The sequence below is a fragment of the Enhydra lutris genome, unplaced genomic scaffold (genome assembly GCF_002288905.1).
Source record: "Enhydra lutris kenyoni isolate GAN:26980312 unplaced genomic scaffold, ASM228890v2 scaffoldscaffold48, whole genome shotgun sequence".
NCBI classification, from domain to species: domain Eukaryota; kingdom Metazoa; phylum Chordata; class Mammalia; order Carnivora; family Mustelidae; genus Enhydra; species Enhydra lutris.
In genome coordinates this window covers 16,911,109-16,928,980 of record NW_019154132.1, presented here as the reverse complement: position 1 = coordinate 16,928,980, position 17,872 = coordinate 16,911,109, and the positions used below count along the sequence as shown (strand labels likewise).

The 17,872-nt window shown below is 45.3% G+C and overlaps 1 protein-coding gene across 1 annotated transcript in view; it reads left to right on the top strand.

The window, feature by feature from the left end:
* LOC111156723 (kinesin family member 13A) overlaps positions 1-17,872 on the top strand; it is a 207,015-nt gene that overhangs the window by 120,289 nt on the left and 68,854 nt on the right. The window contains exons 5-9 of the mRNA XM_022517767.1: positions 5,455-5,547; positions 6,402-6,582; positions 9,391-9,478; positions 10,905-11,039; positions 11,839-11,951. Of these exons, the coding sequence (XP_022373475.1) occupies positions 5,455-5,547; positions 6,402-6,582; positions 9,391-9,478; positions 10,905-11,039; positions 11,839-11,951 (610 nt within the window). The remainder of the gene's footprint in view (positions 1-5,454; positions 5,548-6,401; positions 6,583-9,390; positions 9,479-10,904; positions 11,040-11,838; positions 11,952-17,872) is intronic.

The following is a 17,872-nucleotide window of genomic DNA, read 5'->3' as shown; positions in this document are numbered from 1 at the left end:
CTGTGTTGTGGAGGGGGGCATTGGTGGAGGACACAGTAATTTGAGTTTTTGGAGCTTTGCCTGGTAAAGAGAATAGAAAAGTGCTCGGAGATAAATATGTAAGGATAAATATTGCAGAAAAAAGAAAAAAGGAAATTATGTGCATGCCCATAATAGGGCTGATTGCATCAGTTAAGCACACAATGGAAGGCTAAGCAGCTGTAAAAAAAAAATTAATATTGATATAACTTTGTAGAGGTGGCAAAGTGTTCATTATTTCTTGTCTTAAAAGAGAGTAAGTTTCCCTTGAGACATGAAGCCATAGTGACAAAATGTATCGCGGTCTCTCTAGAATCCGGTCTTGCTCAGAGCTGTAAAGATACATGAATGTAACAATAGATCTTTGTGTTCATCCTTTTATAAATTGTGCTTTGAGATAGTTGTTTAAGGATGGAAAGGAGATGAATTCTTTCCGGAAACACAGTATAATTGTTACTCTTTCATATTCTATTTTGTATGTCCCAGAATATTTTCCTTTCCTGCTTATAACTAAAGCTTTATTAAATATGATAAATCTGGAGAATATTCTGTCAAGCATAACCGTAACTAAGAGAACTTGATTTTTGAAAAGCCTAAGCATATGTGTAATGGAAATCAGAGAGACTAGTTCGGGTTTTTACTGTGACATATATCTTGTTTTAATGTCCAGGAGGTTACCGTGGGTGCCAGGAAAAGTATAATCTGTCATTTTTATCAAAATTGTTCAGTTGGTAGATACATGTTATATTAACATGTCTATTCACATCTATCCCCAGTGCCTGATCTAACCAAGGGTACTGTAGTCTTTAGGGGCTCATTAGAATCTCAAACACAGTCATACTTTGATTAAAGTATAAACCCTAATGCAATTAAGTCTTTTTTTTAAAGATTTTTATTTTTTTTAATGATTTTATTTATTTATTTGACAGAGAGAGAGCGATCACAAGTAGGCAGAGAGGCAGGCGGGGGGGGGGGGAGGGGAAGCGGACTCCCTGCCGAGCAGAGAGCTCGATGCGGGGCTCGATCCCAGGACCCTGAGATCATGACCTGAGCCGAAGGCAGAGGCTTAATCCAGAGCCACCCAGGCGCCCCTTAAGATTTTTATTTCTAAGTGATCTCCACACCCATTGAACTTGAACTCAGAACCCCAAGATCAAGAGTTGCATGCTCTACCAACTGAGTCAGCCAGGTGCCCCAAATATTTGAGTTCAGCAAACAATATTTTGATGCCTTAGTCCTCGCTAATGAGGAAAGGGGCCACCAATTCAGTACACTTTAGTCTGAGGACAGCTATGTCAGCATAGGAGTAACTCAGGACATGAAAGTGCCTGCTGTTTGCCAGGGACTCTGCTAAGATGCGACACCTATTTTTAAAGCTCACAGGACGCCTGGGGGCTCAATCAGTGAAGCCTCCAACTCGATTTCGGCTGAGGTCATGATCCAGGGTTGTGAGATTGAGCTCCACATCGGGCTCTGTGCTGAGTGTGAAGTCTGCTTGAGATTCTGTCTCCCAACCCCCCAAAAGACTACATAAATAAAATCTTTTAAAAAAAGGAAACTCACACTCCAGTGCTAGGGAAAAATGGGAAAGAATAGTGAAGTGTGATAAGATCTAGAGTTTGTAAAAACAAATAAATAAATATAACCTAAACAAACCCATGGAGACCAGAGGGGGGATGACTGATTCCTAGTGTCCGGCAGTGTGAGTCACCAATGATGGGTGAGTGTCTCCCTTAACGGTCAGGAGTCAGTACAGATAGACCCAGGTCCTGCCACTCACTGTGGGTGTGATCTTGGGCAAATGACTCCCCTTTGGAACCGCAGCCTCCTTACAGATCCTGCTGGCCGTGGGGACCGCAAGGATTCAGTGGTACAGGATATGTAAAGTGCATCGCTAGTGGAGCAGTTGATAAAGATTAATTCTCTTCTTCTTAGTTGCATAAATAATAAAAGTATACAGGTTTAAAAGGTTAATTTATCAGAGCGCCTGGGTGGCTCAGTCATTAAGCATCTGCGTTTGGTGGGCGCCGGGGTGGCTCAGTGGGTTGGGCGTCTGCCTTCGGTTCAGGTCATGATCTCAGGGTCCTGGGATCGAGCCCCGCATTGGGTTCTCTGCTCAGTGGGGAGCCTCCTTCCCCCTCTCTCTACCTGCCTCTCTGCCTACTTGTGATCTCTCTCTGTGTGTCAAATAATAAATAAAATCTTTAAAAAAAAAAAAAAGTGTCTGCCTTCGGCTCAGGTCATGGTCTCAGGGTCCTGAGATCGAGCCGTGTGTCAGGCTTCCTGCTGAGAGGGGAGTCTGCTTCTCCCTTTTCCTCTGCCCCTCTGTAGCCCACCCCTGCTCACACTCTCTTGCTCACTCTCAAATAAATAAAATCTCAAAAAAAATAAAAGGTCAATTCATATCATCTTTAGTATTTGTAATAATTTAGACATAGGCAAAACCAATTTATTCTTATATTTTTATATTCTGGAGAATTCTTTAATCACTTGGTTTATTTTTTGTGCAATTTTAGTATATATATATTCTATCCTGGAAGGTTTTGTGGTTTTTTTCACTTGACAGTGTCATAAACCTGTCTAGCTCTGTAGCACTCATTTCTTAGTTTTTTTGATCTTGGATTTAATGGTCTTTAGTTTAAAAAACGATTTGTACCAAGGAAAAAGAAACATTGTGATTTTCCTTTAAAAGAACTGGAGGAGTGTCTAGGTGGCTCAGTCGGTTGAGCATCTGACTCTTGGTTTTGGCTCACGTCGTGATCGCAGGGGCAAGAGATCAAGCCTTGCACTGGGCACCATGCTTAGCGGGGAGTCTGCTTCGAGATTCTCTCCCTCTGCCCCTTCCCTCACCCACTTTCTCTCTCTCTCAAATGAATCTTTTAAAAAAATAAAAGAATATGGAGAAAATAATTCCCTATACTTCCATCCTACTCAGCCTCAGGAGCCAAAGCTAGAAATACTGTATCTCACCACCTAACAGAGGAAGAGAGAGATTCCTAAGTGGCCACAGGCCCTTGTGGGGCCGTGGTCGAGCTCTGACCACAGTGCTCCCCGCACTCGAGTCCTTCAGTCAACTCAAGTGCTTGCTTTTTTTCAAGTTACTAAATATGAGTTAAAATCATGAATTACAGGCAGGATGTTTGACCTGGCTGAGTTGTAACACGTCTTGACCCCACCCTCCCCCCTTCCTGAGGGGCTGGTTAGCCAGGGTGGAAAATCCAACAAGAAGGCTCTGTTTGTCTGCTTGTGCCGAGAGAGCCCACGGTCGGCTCTCACCAACCTGAGCACGGGCCGGGTTTAACTCCCTAAAGTCTACGCTGCGGGCTCTGCTCCAGATTTAAGGCCTGCCTTTCAGCATGGGACTTGGGGGAGTACATGTGGAATAGGGAAGACCCTTTGAGAGAATGGATGAGAACAAAGTATTGATGTGGTGGGTAATAATTCTGATGTTCCCTGTTCTTCCCGGAGTATATGTGTGTGCATGCACATGTCTCTTCAGCCAGTCTTCACAACAGCCCTGTGCGTCTCGGAGTGGTTACACCCTTTTAAAAAATTCACATATTATGCCAACGTGTTTTGAACACCTCTTAGGTGCCAGGCTCTGTGCTAGATGTTAAAAGTCAGAATTAGAGCAATAAGGTTATGTGAATCTGTTACTGTTTCATCCAGTTCATTTTTCTTAACTTCAGTGCTCATCGATGGGTCTTTCTCTCACACTGTTCGACACAGTGTATACCAAATACGCTATGTGTATGTGTATTGGAACATGATTTTTGTTAAACTCAGGAACGTTTTCGAATTCTAGCCTTGTCTACACCCACAAGTGCATTGGAATTTTTTTTTTAATACGTGGTGAATAATATTCTTGCATACGAAGTAGTCCCCATTTTCCTTCTCTCTTCCCTCACCAGTGGGCATTTAACTTGGTTCCAGCTTAGCGAATCAGAGTAATGCTGCGGGGGGCATCCTGTAGAGGTGTCCCTTGTGGAAGTGTCTGGAGGGTTGGGTACCTCATCCTGGCTCCCAGTGGAGGCATGACCATGTCTCACTTCTAGTCGCTTGCTTCTATGTGCTTTTCACATGGCTGTATTATTTATTCTCCCAGCAGATTACAAAAATACCTGTATTTCTTCAGTCCAGTGATATTGTTGCCAAAATGTTACGTTTTGCCAGCCTAACGGTTGAAAATACTGCTTGTTTCATATTTACACATTTTTAAGGGTCCCATTGTGCAGCCACATGTCCCTGTGTAACAAGGGGCTCCTAAAATCAGATCCTGCTTTGCACAAAGGAAACGGTGCACCTGAGAGCTTACGCTGTGTTGCGTTATTTCCAAATGTAAATGGAATTGTCATGTAAGATTTAAAAAAAAAAAAGTTCAGTCAATTTGGGTTTTTTTTTTTTTTTTTTTCCCCAACGTTTATCAAGCATCTGTGCTAGGCCTGGGGATTACAAAGAGAAACAGATTATAGTCTCTGACATTAATCGGGGGTTCTCATTCCAGGGAGGAAGAGGAACCAAAACCAGTAGTTTTGGCAAATACTGTAATTGTGAAGGTTCGGGACTATGAGAGCACAGAGGAAGGAGAATATCATTTTAATTCTCTTAATGATGGGGAGTGAATGTGAGAAAGTCAGGAATTTCAAAGGGTCGTAAATGCCACCTTAACTGTTTAAAAAGATTTTCACACCTGGGGCGCCTGGGTGGCTCTGTCTGTTGGATGTCCGACTCCTGATCTCAGCTCAGGTCTTGATCTCAGGGTGGTGGGTTCGGGCCCTGCGTTGGGTGTGGAGCCTATTTTAAAAAGAAGAAAAAAAAAAGATTTTCACAGCTTTCTTCTTCAGCCTGATGCTATGGACTGTATGGTACATCATTCCAGAACCTCAGTGAGCTGTAGACAGGCTCACGGAGGAGAACTTGTCCTCGAACCCGGCCTGGGAACACAGCGGGGAGGTGCCTGTGCTCCACACACATCACCTCCGCCAGCAGCGAACGGTTTCTCAACCCTTGGCCTTCACTGAGCATTGTGCCAGGTGCTTACATGTACCCAAGACATGTCCGACAACGTTCCTGTGTGTCGCAAGCTCGGAATGCAGATGGGGAGATAAGACCACTTACGCTTAATGATATTTTAATACCAGCTCATGAGAACTAAACAGAATTTAAACAGTTCTTCTCTGTGGCCCCCTGATGATGGAAAGGAAACTTTAATGCCTAGAGAAGTGTCTGAGAGGGAGAGAATGGGTGGAATCGTGACCTGATCTGGGAACTGATCTCTGAACACGTAGCCCTACGCATAGTAGACACACAGTACACTTCTAACATCTTTGGATTGAAAGAATATTGTTACTAACTGGGACTCAGTTATTAATCCAAATATGTTGAGAAAAATCTTTCTTTTCTTTGGTAGTTTTTTATTTTTTGTTTGGTTTTTAGGTCAAGAAGTGGTTTTCAAGTGCCTTGGGGAAGGAATTCTTGAAAAAGCCTTTCAGGGGTATAATGCTTGTATTTTTGCATATGGACAGACAGGTAAGTGGCTGCTTTTGTTTACAGTCAATGACATTAAATGTGCATTTCTTAAAGTCTAGAAATAGAAAACACTGTGACAGAAACATGCTTCTGACCTTGTGGGTTTCACTGAATTAGATGATCAAAAGTAACCCTCTTTTTGAAGGTTCAACGATTTTGATAATTGAGTAATTGAGCAAAGCTAGTTTCAGACTATTAAGTGTCATTTTCCTAAATTACAGTTTTAACCTGTATTTGAACTAGAAAAATAATTACCGGTTTCCCAGTATTAAAGGTTATAGTAAAAAGCCATAGAACGGCTCTTGGTATCCTCCCATGCAGTGGACCGACCCTGGGACACAGACGTGCTGGTGGATTATCAAAACGGGACTGTGGGGCATGTGCTGGGAACGTGCAGAGCAGAAGCTCCCTGGAGGCTCAGCTCTTAACCACAGCTTCAGCAAGAAAGTTAGAATAAGTCCCACCAGTACTGTACTGCCTGTTGTCCCATCACAGGACAGCTACGAGACTCAGACAACAGAATACGTATCACGGCATTTCCACAAACATTAAATATTTGGGGGTTGAATACTGTCCATGTTACTTGACAATGTATAGTTAACATTCATTATACACCCTTCTCACGAATCTATGTTCATAGTGGTTCTATTAGTAGGCATCCTTCCGTCGAGCTGGAGGCCATGAACGTTACAGAAAGAACAGCAGCCCTGCTGTCTGGGGGCTTGGGCTTGAGGGCTGAGTTGGCCGCTTCTGCTCTGTGACCCTGGCGGATAAGTGTAGAGACCTCGTCATGTGGAAGCATTATGTTTCACTCCCTCTGTTGTCCTCCTTCCTTTCTGCTTGGCCTTCTGCAGGTTCAGGAAAATCCTTCTCCATGATGGGCAGTGCTGAGCAGCTGGGCCTCATTCCAAGGCTCTGCTGTGCGTTATTTAAAAGGATCTCTCTAGAGCAAAACGAGTCACAGACCTTTAAAGTCGAAGTGTCCTATATGGAAATTTATAATGAGAAAGTTCGGGATCTTTTAGACCCCAAAGGGTAAGTTAGTGGTTGAAATTAAGCTTGTCATGGGAGTAATAATTATAAATAATCCTTATATGAAAACTGCAAGTGAATATATTTATTCAGTTACTACCGTGGTTTCAGTTCATTCACTGAGAAGTCCTCTGCTTCTCAGAGCCTGCTGGTATACCCAAGACCTGCAGTTTACCCTATATTCATGAATAAAGTTGCTTACATATGCCATTTAAAAAGACTTTTTTACTATCAGTGTTATCTTTGGTACCGTGGCTTGTTCATAAAAATCAAGTTAAGAAGGACGCAGTCCTCCGATTCATATTGGAAGGCAGCAGCTGTAAATCAGAGGTGAGTACTAGAAGGGTTGAAAGAACTGAGCCTGGAAAAGCATCCTCTTCCTGGGCTGTGCACTTGAATCATGTTGGGGGCTTTTGAAGGATACACTGGCCTGAGCCCCACCCATAGAAACCATGATTCAGTGGACCCAAGGGAAATCCCAGGCATGGGTGTTTTTTAAAAACTAGGTGATAAAAACCAGATGAGTTTGATTCATAGAGGGAGAAGGCCATTTACTTATTTTTTAATTGAAAAATTTTTTGCTGATTTCCAAATAATACATACAGAAAATTTAGAGGATAGGCATCGTGTAAGAAGAAATAAAAATAACCAATAATCCCAGTACTCAAAAGTAACCATTGTTAGTACTTTGGTGCATTGTGATCCTGTGTTTGAAGTCTGTGGAGGGATGTGTGTGTTGAGGTCGTTCTCAAAATACAGTTCAGCATCCTGAATTATTTTTAAACACTTTCAGCACCTGTGTAGTCAAGGGTATCATCATAAGATCAGAATTGTCAGAGACAAGGAAATGAACCAATCAGGGGGAAATGCTTACATTGACTTTAAAGTTATTAACTATTTGCCTATGAAAGAATATTTATAATACATGTAAGATACAAAGAATAATAAAATGGTCCTGTTTACCATTTGGCTTAATAAATGGAACATGTCCAGTATTTTTGAAGCTCTGTCTGATTCTCTTGGATTCCATTCCATTCCTTACCCCTCCCCAAGGTAGCCACAATGATGAGTTTTATGTTTCTCATTATCTTCGTCCTCCTTAGAGCTTACACAGAATTTTGCACAGTTCTAAATTTTGTGTGAGGGACATCATAGTATATAAGTCCTTTGTTGACTTGCTGTTTTCCTCTTGATGATTCATTCATCCTGATGTATGAAGTAACAATGCATTCATTTTTACTGCTGTTTGCTGCTTTGTTGTATGATCTTACCCTCATCTATCTCGTCTCCTGTCACTTGTGCGGTTTCCGCTTTCTACGGCTACGGTGCTGCCCTGAGCATTCTTGCACAGTTCTCTGCATGTGCAAATGTAGTTCCTAGGGAGTACATCTGGGGTGGATCTGTGGGCAACAAGGTACTGAGTCTTTGGCTTTAGGAGGTCCTGCCAAACTTTCTTCCAAAGGACTCGTACTAGTTCACAGCCCCCCCCACCCCCTGCAGTGTACAGGAATGCCCTGTGTTAGACAGCATCACAAGCACCTGACACTGTGCTGGGTTAACTTTCTCTGGCTCCAGAATAGCATGCAGGAGTCTCTGGTTGTGCCTGCCGAGTGAGTAGAGTCTCAGACCCATGTGTACCCCACTAGCTCTCTTGAAGATGGGCACTTGATCTGCCCCCATTTAGAGTACACGAATTGCTCATTGTCATATTGAATTTCTTCATCCATAAAGGCAGGAAAACCTACTTTGTAGGTTTCTATGAGATTTAAGTGGGATAACTGAAAAGTTCTTAGGAGCAGTGCCACAACTTTGGGAAGAGCTCGGTGATTCCGAGTTCCCTTTGTCCACGCTCGAGTGACACCAGACATTGATACTTGATTTGAAAGGTGATTAACAGCCGATGCAGTGGAAAAGGTGACAGATGTAATATAGAGTTGCTTTTAGTCTCAGTTATCTATTGATAAGTTTTTTTTTTTAAAGATTTTATTTATTTGTCAGAGAGAGAGAGAGAGGGAGAGCGAGCGAGCACAGGCAGACAGAATGGCAGGCAGAGGCAGAGGGAGAAGCAGGCTCCCCGCCGAGCAAGGAGCCCGATGTGGGACTCGATCCCAGGACGCTGGGATCATGACCTGAGCCGAAGGCAGCTGCTTAACCAACTGAGCCACCCAGGTGTCCCTACTGATAAGTTTTAAACCAGGTCTGTCATTCAGAAATTCAAAAAAGTCTTAAAGTCTTCATTCGCAGAGCCAAAATAGCAGTAACTGCATACAACTGTTCTGCTCACTTTCTGTATAAAGTTGTCAGCATAGAAGCAGCATAAATCCATTCAGTCTTAAAAAAGCAAATTAAAACACTTTAATATTGTCCACTGCTTGATCAAAACTTTTAAGACATGATTTGCTAAAACTGGGAGTGTGCTTATATATGAAATCGTCTTAAGGTTAAATTCAATTCTGCATGTTCTGTTCGTTCTTTCTTTCTTTCTTTCTTCTTTTTTTCCCTCCTATGTAAAAACTGAAGTTCTTCAACTAAAGCAAGCCTAGTGAGTCTACACGCGAATTCTGTGTGCTGGCTGTTTAGTTTGGGAGTAGAGATAGAATTTTTTAAATAGTAAGTTACTTTAAATAGAAATCAGAGTATAAAAGACATTCCTCATAAGGAATGCTGTTTTCCTAATCCAAATAAAGTAGCTTTTAGAATACTTTTTGATCATTAAAAAATTGCAACCCGACTTTCTGAGTACCCAAAAAGAAAGAAAAAAGCTTTTCAGTTTGGTCTGATTCACTCATACCTTTTTCCTTCCTCCCAAAGGAATAGACAGTCCCTTAAAGTTCGAGAGCATAAAGTTTTGGGACCGTATGTAGATGGTTTATCCCAACTGGCTGTCACTAGTTTTGAGGTAAGTGTCAATTAAAAACTGGCAATAAATCGAAACGTGTAGGTAATGTTGAGCGTATTTTCATGTGAGTGCTTTCTAGCATATTGGTACCATGCATGGTCTCGGAAACCCAGTAGCAACACACCCCACACAGAAAGAAAGGGCTTCGACCTGCTTTGTTGTGAAGGAGCGACAGTGTGGCCAAGAGGCTCAGCAGTGTGAATTGCAAATATTTTCTTTCACGCCACCTTGTTGAAACTCTGCTCCTCAAGGTTGTCAGTGGTGTCCTTCTAGAGCAACCTGGACATACACAAGCAGAGCTGGGCAATTCATTCATTCCCTTCCCGCTGACAGGGTCTCCTGTGCTCATTTCCATTACCCTTCATGAAGTCTTCTGGTTCTATTTTTCTGAATCGCTCCTCTCCCCATTGACCCATCTCCTTCTCCAGCTCCTTGACTTGTACACCTTCTTACATCCCAACTTGACGTCTTAGCCTTCCTTCTACCATCACTGCTTCGGAAACCCCTAAAACAGCCGCTCTCTGTTACGGGAGAATCCCCACCCAAGAGTGCGCAAAGGCATCCTCTGCCCATCATGCTGTCCCGGGCTTGTGGCCGTCCCACCATCCCCTCAGACTGATGAAAGTTAATCTGTGAGCTAACTCTCCCCAGCCATTTAGATGAAGACATTTTTAGTATCGCTCAGATGAGAAACAGAGTGCAGCCATCACTTGAAAAGCACCCATATTCTGAAATGAAGGGAAACCTCTCAGGGTCAAGGTGCTGAATTGGGTGTGTGGCTTACAGCTCAGTGTGGTCAGCTCCCTGTTCCTCTCACCCTGTCACTTACTAGTAAGAGCCACCCCTGCCCTGTCTCTTGCTAGATGTGGGTAAAGTTACTTGAGCTCCGTGAACGTCCATGTTCTGTGGCTAACATTAGGGGAATATTTGTTTTACAAAGTTCACGTGTCTAATATTGTGTAAGAGCCCGTGGGTTCCAGGTGTTTGAAGATGAATAAGCCTTCCTTGTCGCTGGAGGGCCATGGTGTCGGCCGAGGGGGCACGTCAACAAGCCGTCCGTGGCTCTGCAGAGTCATTAAGCACAGGAGAGTTAGTCACATAAAGTCACTAGTGTGACTGAGTGTCTGGAGTGCTCCATGAACATTAGCTCTTTTCCCCCCTAGGAAGTTGCAAAGGGAAAAAAGAGGTGCTAAACAGAGAAAGGGGACAATTGCAGGGTGGCCAGAACGGGGGGAGCATTTCCTATTCTAGAAGGTGGTGAGAGGTGGAGGCTCAGCCCTAGCCCCGTGGAAGACAGTCGGGGAGGTGGTCCTTATGGAAGGGCAGTGCCAGGCGCGCCCTGGGTGGTCATTACCCCGTGCACCCGTGGGCAGGACTGCGTTCCTTTGTTTTCGCTTCTAATGTGTTCCTTCTGCCTCGCCTCTAGGATATTGAGTCATTGATGTCTGAGGGAAATAAGTCTCGGACGGTCGCTGCGACCAACATGAATGAGGAAAGCAGCCGCTCCCATGCTGTGTTCAACATCATAATCACACAGACACTTTATGACCTGCAGTCTGGGGTAAGAGCCTGGGGACAGCCTTCGGGGGCAGGAAAGGAACGCACACGTCCCGCAGGGCTGGAGGGCTTCGTGGTTGGATTCGGTGGCTAGGAATTTCATGCTGGCTTTGCTGCTTACTAGATAAGCTACTTCACTTAACTTGTTCCACTTATGAGGTCTTCCTTTATATATAGCTTTAAAAAAATTGCGTTTCTTGTGTAAACTCCATGAGCAGCAGTGATGTCACCATACAGCTTTTAATATGTATCCTTTCATCCTGAAATTCCCCTAAAAACGACTGAGTCTACCTCATAGCCATTAAGGGCTATTAGAGAGGAAACCACAACACTTAGCCTAAAGAACACTTTTTCAAAAGAAGAGGATTTTGACCTAAATATGCAGGAATCCTCATGTGTTTCCTCAAAGGCACAGATCTCTGGCTTCCTGACCAGATCCCGGAAAGCTGAGTACGCATGCTCCCCAGCGACATGCAAACACTGTATTCCCGCAGCAGTTCAAAATTGGCTGTGGGGCGCCTGGCCGGCCCAGGTGCAGACAAGCATGTGACTCTATATCCCAGGGGTTGTGAGTTCGAGCCCTACATTGGGTGCAGAGATGACTTGAATGAATAAAACTTTTAAAAAAGTAAAAACTTAAAAAAAAATAAAATTGACCATGACATCGCGAGTCCCCATGGCTCCACCCCTGCCCTGTTGTGGGGGCAGGGCTACTTGGCTGCCCTCAGTTACGGTGTAGACGTCGGCGTAGATGTGTGCGTTGCCCTCACATGTGTTGTTTCTCTCTTGTTCCCTGCAACCAGAACTCGGGAGAGAAGGTCAGTAAGGTCAGCCTGGTGGACCTGGCAGGTAGCGAGAGAGTGTCCAAAACAGGAGCCGCAGGAGAGCGACTCAAAGAAGGCAGCAACATTAACAAGTAAGGTGGCCGGTGGGACTTGGGGTCCCACAGCAGCCTCACACCCAGCTTCCCAGGTGTCCGACTGTGTCCGGGGTGGGGGGTGGGGCTTGGGGTGCCAGAAGGGAATGGATGGTTCTGGTGGCAGGTGCTTCCGAGTCTGTGTAGCTTTAGTAAACAGAGTTGAAGAAAACCAACAGCCCTGACTCTCCTGAAATGCATGAGGTTTATTTGTGTGAAGCTACACGTTGCAGCCCTGTGCACGTCATCATCGTGTCTAATGTGGTCTTAGGTAAAGGCCAATCACAGCCTTGTCAATCAAATCATATCTTAGATGAACCCGAGAAGCTGCCTCTGAAAAGAAAACCTGCTTTGAATCCCTTTGTACAGCTGATACTGCTTCAACGTCAGCGCCTGACAAAACTTAACAGTCGTCCCACAGCTGCCACGCTGAAATCTCAGGGTTTGCCTTGGGAGCCTGCGGTGTGCCCTGAGCTGTCCTAGGGGCTGGAAGAGATCAGGGTGGTGCGGGGTGTGTAGGAGTTCGCCAGGCAGACAAAGGAGATGCAGGTGTTCAGCACAGACAAGTGGAGGGCTTGTTCTTTTCCATAATACGGTACCCCAGGATGGCTCCTGCTGGGCAAGAGGGGTGTTTGCTTTCCCGCTTAAGAGGGAGCAGAGTTTGCATTTAAGAGTGTGCACTCCAGTCAGACTGCCGGAGTTTCATCCTTCCCTTCACCTCTCTGTGCTTTCTTCTTCTCATCTGTAAATGGGGATCCTAGCAGTCCCTACTTGGTAGACTTGCTAGAGCATACATGCCCGGGATGCACTTTGAGCAGTGCCTGGCCTGTCTTGTGTGCACTGAATCAATACTATTTGCTGTAGCTAATGTTTTTATAATCTGTACAAATAGCATAATCATCATCATTATTCCAAGTTCAGCAGAAAGTAGTTGGGTTCGTATTTGTAACATCTCTCTCGAGACATAATAACTTGGGTTTCGTTTATGACAGAAGGTGACAAGAAGCAGTCTACACAGGAGCCCGTTTGTGCGGCTTGCCCTTTAAAATGACGTGAGCACATTATAATTTTAGTGTGCTGAAGTTTAAAATTAGAAGGCAAATATCACCCCCTCTATCAGCTGGACAGAGCAGCACTCACTGAAGAGACTGCTGCTTTAGGGAGTTAATCTTGCGGTCATCCTGTCTCCTGCTCTCATAACAAAGGGTTTGGCTGTATTTCATGACCAAGCACTGTAGGAGCCCAGGCTGGCACCGCAGCTCGGCGTTCCACAGTGGGCTCGAGGGCGGGGATGGGAGAGCAGAAGTGGGGTATGAGGGAGCAGGTATCAACGGACAGATGGTCACCCGTCCGGGAGTTTTGTTTACTGGTGCTCAGCCACGCTAGCCCTTTGCCTTCAGGCCGGACTTGTGGGAAAACACTAGAAGTTCTGTGCCGAGAATTTGTGAGAATGTCGGGCATGGCTGGCTGTGATGTGTAATGCTAGCTAACTTCTGCTGACCTCTTAGTGTGATCGGGTGAGGTTCTGAATGGTGCATATGTAATCACTCATCTGATCTGCACACCAGCCTTGGGGGGCGGCGGGCGGGGGGAGTCTGTTATCCCTGTTTTACAGAAGAAGCGACCAGGACAGAGAGGGATTAGATAATGTGCCCCAAGTGTCCGAGCTCTAAGTGTGGGTCTGGATTTGGGTGCAGGCCGTCTGGCTCCAGAGCCCCGTGGAGTACCTGCGGTGACCATGTGTTCTGGTTGCCTGCAAGAGTTCTACCTCGTGCTTTGGTCCCGGAGCCACGTTAGTAGCGCCCTCTTCAGTTTGGGCACTGAATTACATATGGTCCCAAATGGGAGTGCCTCCAGGCAGCATAATAACATGATTTACATCCCCGGCCACACCCTGTCTTCCATAATGCCCTACTGAATTGAGTGGAATGCTCTTAGCATCCTGCTGTCTTTCCTTATTTATACACTGGGGTTTTCACGAATGGATCTGTGGGTTTCCTGCTACTAGTCAGTGAGAGCTGATCCTCATTGTGGGGGTTCTTTATAGTTATCCGAGCGCTTTCATATGCTCTGTTTCATGTGAGGCTCCTAGTAGGTATTTTTATCTCTGTTTATAGTTGAGGGAACTAATGCTTGAAGACATTCAAGTAATATGAATAAAGGCTGAGCTGACACTATGTGCTGTGTGTTTGGCACTGCAGTCATTGCTAGGGATGCAAGAGAAACTCAGATATTCTTGTAGACACTATTGCCTCCCCACTGCCCCCCCCATATGCCCCGATCCTAATTCCCAAAACTTGTGCATATGTGACTGTGCAAGACAGAGAACTTGGCAGATGTGATGAATTAAGGTTCTGAGAAGAGGAGATGATCCGGGTGAGCCTGCTGTAAGAACAGACCTCCTGAAAAGTGAAGGAGGGAGGCAGGAGGGCCAGCGCCGGTCAGAGTGATGTGGAGTGAAGAAGCCTTCACCTTCTATTTCGTGTTTGACAGTGAAGGAAGGGACCACGAGCCAAGGAACACAGGCAGTTTGTAGGAGCTGGAACAGGCGAGGCAACAGTCCCATCTCCTAGGGCTTCTAAAAGGAGCGCAGCCTCGCAGACACCCTTGTGGCCCAGTGAGACACGTACTGGACTCCTGGCCTTCCAGAGCTATAATAGCTGTGATAGCTTCATGTTAGGGTTACTTGTCACAGCCTAATGGCTGCCCTTGAGGAGCACATAGTTTAGGACAACAGGAGGTCACTTAACTTGAAAAAATGAAAGGAAGGAGCATTTTTTTTCTTTGACAGACAAGGCTGAGAGATCCTACATCAGCCAATGCTGAGGCATGGAACTGTTGTTTGTTTGACACCTTTACCAGCCTTTGGATGTCTGCTGAGTTGGCCTTGTGCTTTTCCCAAAAATAAAAAAAAAAAAAACTGGCTCCAAGGGAACGGAGATGCCCCAGGTCCTTTTCCACTGTGCCTTAGTCCAGGGCTGTTTTCTTCACCCCACACACCTCTCTGGTCTCCCTTGGCAGGTGCCTATGCCCCAGGAGCCCACTCTGGACCCAGGTCTCCAGCCGGTCCTCCAGGTTCTCACTGTGGTCATGGGGACGTAGCAACTGCATGAACAGGACATCGGGCCGTTACATGGTTCCCTGATGTCTGCAGAGCTGTCTGGGAGACCTTCATGGAAATTGGCCCTCTGTCCCTTACTGGCCATTCCAAAATCCAGAACGCTGTGAAAACCAAGCGCTTTTCTTTTTTTCTTCACAGCTTACATGTTGGTAGAGCCTCCCCTGAACTCTCGTGAGGCTGTCTCTAGTCTTTGTCTGTGTTTATAGTTTCTGTTTATTCGAGTAGCATGGCCATTTGTAAGTTTAGCTGTAGAAATGCAAATGGATGTTATTACGGGCTGCTGTCCCGGATCTGCCCGTCGTCATGTATAATGCATGCACTGCACTTCCTGAAATTCAAAATATTCTGCATTTCCACACCCAGGTGGCCCCAAGGATTTCAGGCGAGAGGCGTGCACCTGCCCGTCTTTGATCCGTGTAGCCGATGTGTGTTGAGCACAAGATGTGCATAAGAGCGCGGGGAGGAGTAGGTGGAAGGTCCTGATCCATTAGGGAAGGATTGAGGGGAGTATGACTACATTAAGCACCATGGAAGCTTGCCCAGAGGGGGGCAGTGGGAACACAGGGACAGCACAGCTGGAAGGCTCAGGGAGGGCTTCCCAGAGGAGACACTGGAATTTCTTCGTTACAGAAACTAGCTGCGTGACCTCTGGGTGCCTCTGTTTTGTCAGCTGTAAAACATGGCTGAGGAAACAGCCCTGTGAGCAAGGCGACTATAGGCATTAAATTAGTTCCTATTAGTAAGTGCGCAGCATGTAGTGAGCTCTGTGTCAGTGTGTACTAACCAAGTAAAATGAATAGTAAATTGAAAGGGGCTGCCTGATGGCAACACAAATGGCTTTTTAAGCCTTAAAATCAGTGCCCCTTTGAGTGCTAAAATTAAAGAAATCTCTGACATGTGTCCTACACTTTCTGTCGGCCTTCTGTTTGGGCTTCTCTTGATGGAACATAGTAATCCTCTTACGCAGACGGGTCAGGGACTTCACACAGACATTAGTGTCTGCTTAATGGGCTCCGGACTGAGGAGCTTCGTCTCTCTTAAGCTCTTAAGAGCGTTAAAGCACACATTATTCCTTTATTTGGAGAGCTAAGGCACTGCGTGGCTGCACCTGCCATGGCCTGTTCCAGGAGCGGGAGGAGTAGGTCTGTAGACCATCCTCGCAGGGGAACACATCCGAAAACTCTGTCTGTCGCTCCACCTGTCTGCTGAGGATGGAGTGAGGAAGTCTGTCCCCGCGGCTGGAGGCCAGCGGGCTTGCTTCTCGGAGCGCTCATTCACATCATGGGACGCTCGCTGAAACCCCTGGGAATGTCACTGAAAAAGGTTCTGTCATTCTCAGTAATGGCCAGTTATTAAGTGCAAACAGTGCTCCTCTGATGAGTATCATTCCTGGCCTCAGTTCCATTTCAATCACTGTGGCTGATTATAAAATGTATATTAAACATTTCCCCAAAGGGGTTCTACTCCACATTTGTTCTACCGATGCAAATATATGTTCTTCTTAGGATTCTGTCCAATAACTTATGTGACAATGCAGTAAAGTATAAGCATAGTATCTCTAATGTGTCGTGTGTCTCATTCCTCCTTTTTCTCTTCTTTGAGTACTTAGGACTCTTAATCATTTTTTCTCGGAAATCTCACTTAAACGGATATTGCCTGCATAACCAAACGTGAATTTGTACCTAGGGAGAGTAAAAATGGCCCGATTCTGTCCATTATTCAAGGGTGGGTAGGGGTCCTTATCAATGTACCACTTACCTATTGCAGGGTCCACATATGTGGGGAAAAAATCTGAATAAACATCTTTGCATTTAACGTGAGAGACACACAAAGGACAGCAAAAATCTCCTTGGGAGGCAGTGGTCACGTGTTTTGGGGCACGTGGCATTGTGACTTCAGGGTTTCTCAAAGCATTTTTGGGAAATCTTAGTTCCTCAAGTGGCTCTGGGAGGAAAAAGACCCTTAGACAAATAATTTTGAGCAAAGCTGCTTAAAAAAGCCTCCCTTCAGAGACTCATGAATCCCATGTAACTTGAACTTACTCCTTGAACTTATTTGATGACAGAATTCTAGGTATTACATCTACTAAAATCTGCACAATAAATATTCAAGAGAACTCATTTTTTTAAAAATATTTTATTTATGTGACAGAGAAAGATCACAAGCAGGCAGAGAGGCAGGCAGAGAGAGAGAGGGAAGCAGGCTCCCCGCTGAGCAGAGAGCCCGATGCGGGGCTCAATCCCAGGACCCTGAGATCATGACCCGAGCCAAAGGCAGAGGCCCAACCCACGGAGCCACCAGGCGCCCCGAGAACTCATTTTTGGAAATGTTTGTATAGACTTGATTTCACCGTGGCACTCGAAACGGAAATGAGACTGGGAATGGTACTTGTTACACTTTGCACTTTACTGGACTCAATTAACTCGCATCGGCCACCGGAAATCGGTGGGGAGTGGGACGAGGCCTGTTCTGCAGGACCACGGCTTTCCTTCCTCTCCTGCCACAGGATGGGATTGTCCTTGCCCCTGGTTTGCCACACATATTCTTTGCATTTTCCCTTTACTGTTAAGAGTGGAGACTTACCGGGGAAAAGTACTAACTCAAGTCCACTAACTTCATCATCTTTCAACTTTCTTTAAAAGCAAAGGATTGCATTTTTCTGTAAGCGACAGCTGTAGTGACAACCAAAATGATGGATTTCTTTTCCTCACTTAACAAGAAGCCCAAGGGCTGGTACAGCACCTCAAAAATGCCGTCAGGCACCCAGCTCAACGAACCTTAGTGTGTGTTCACGTCGTCC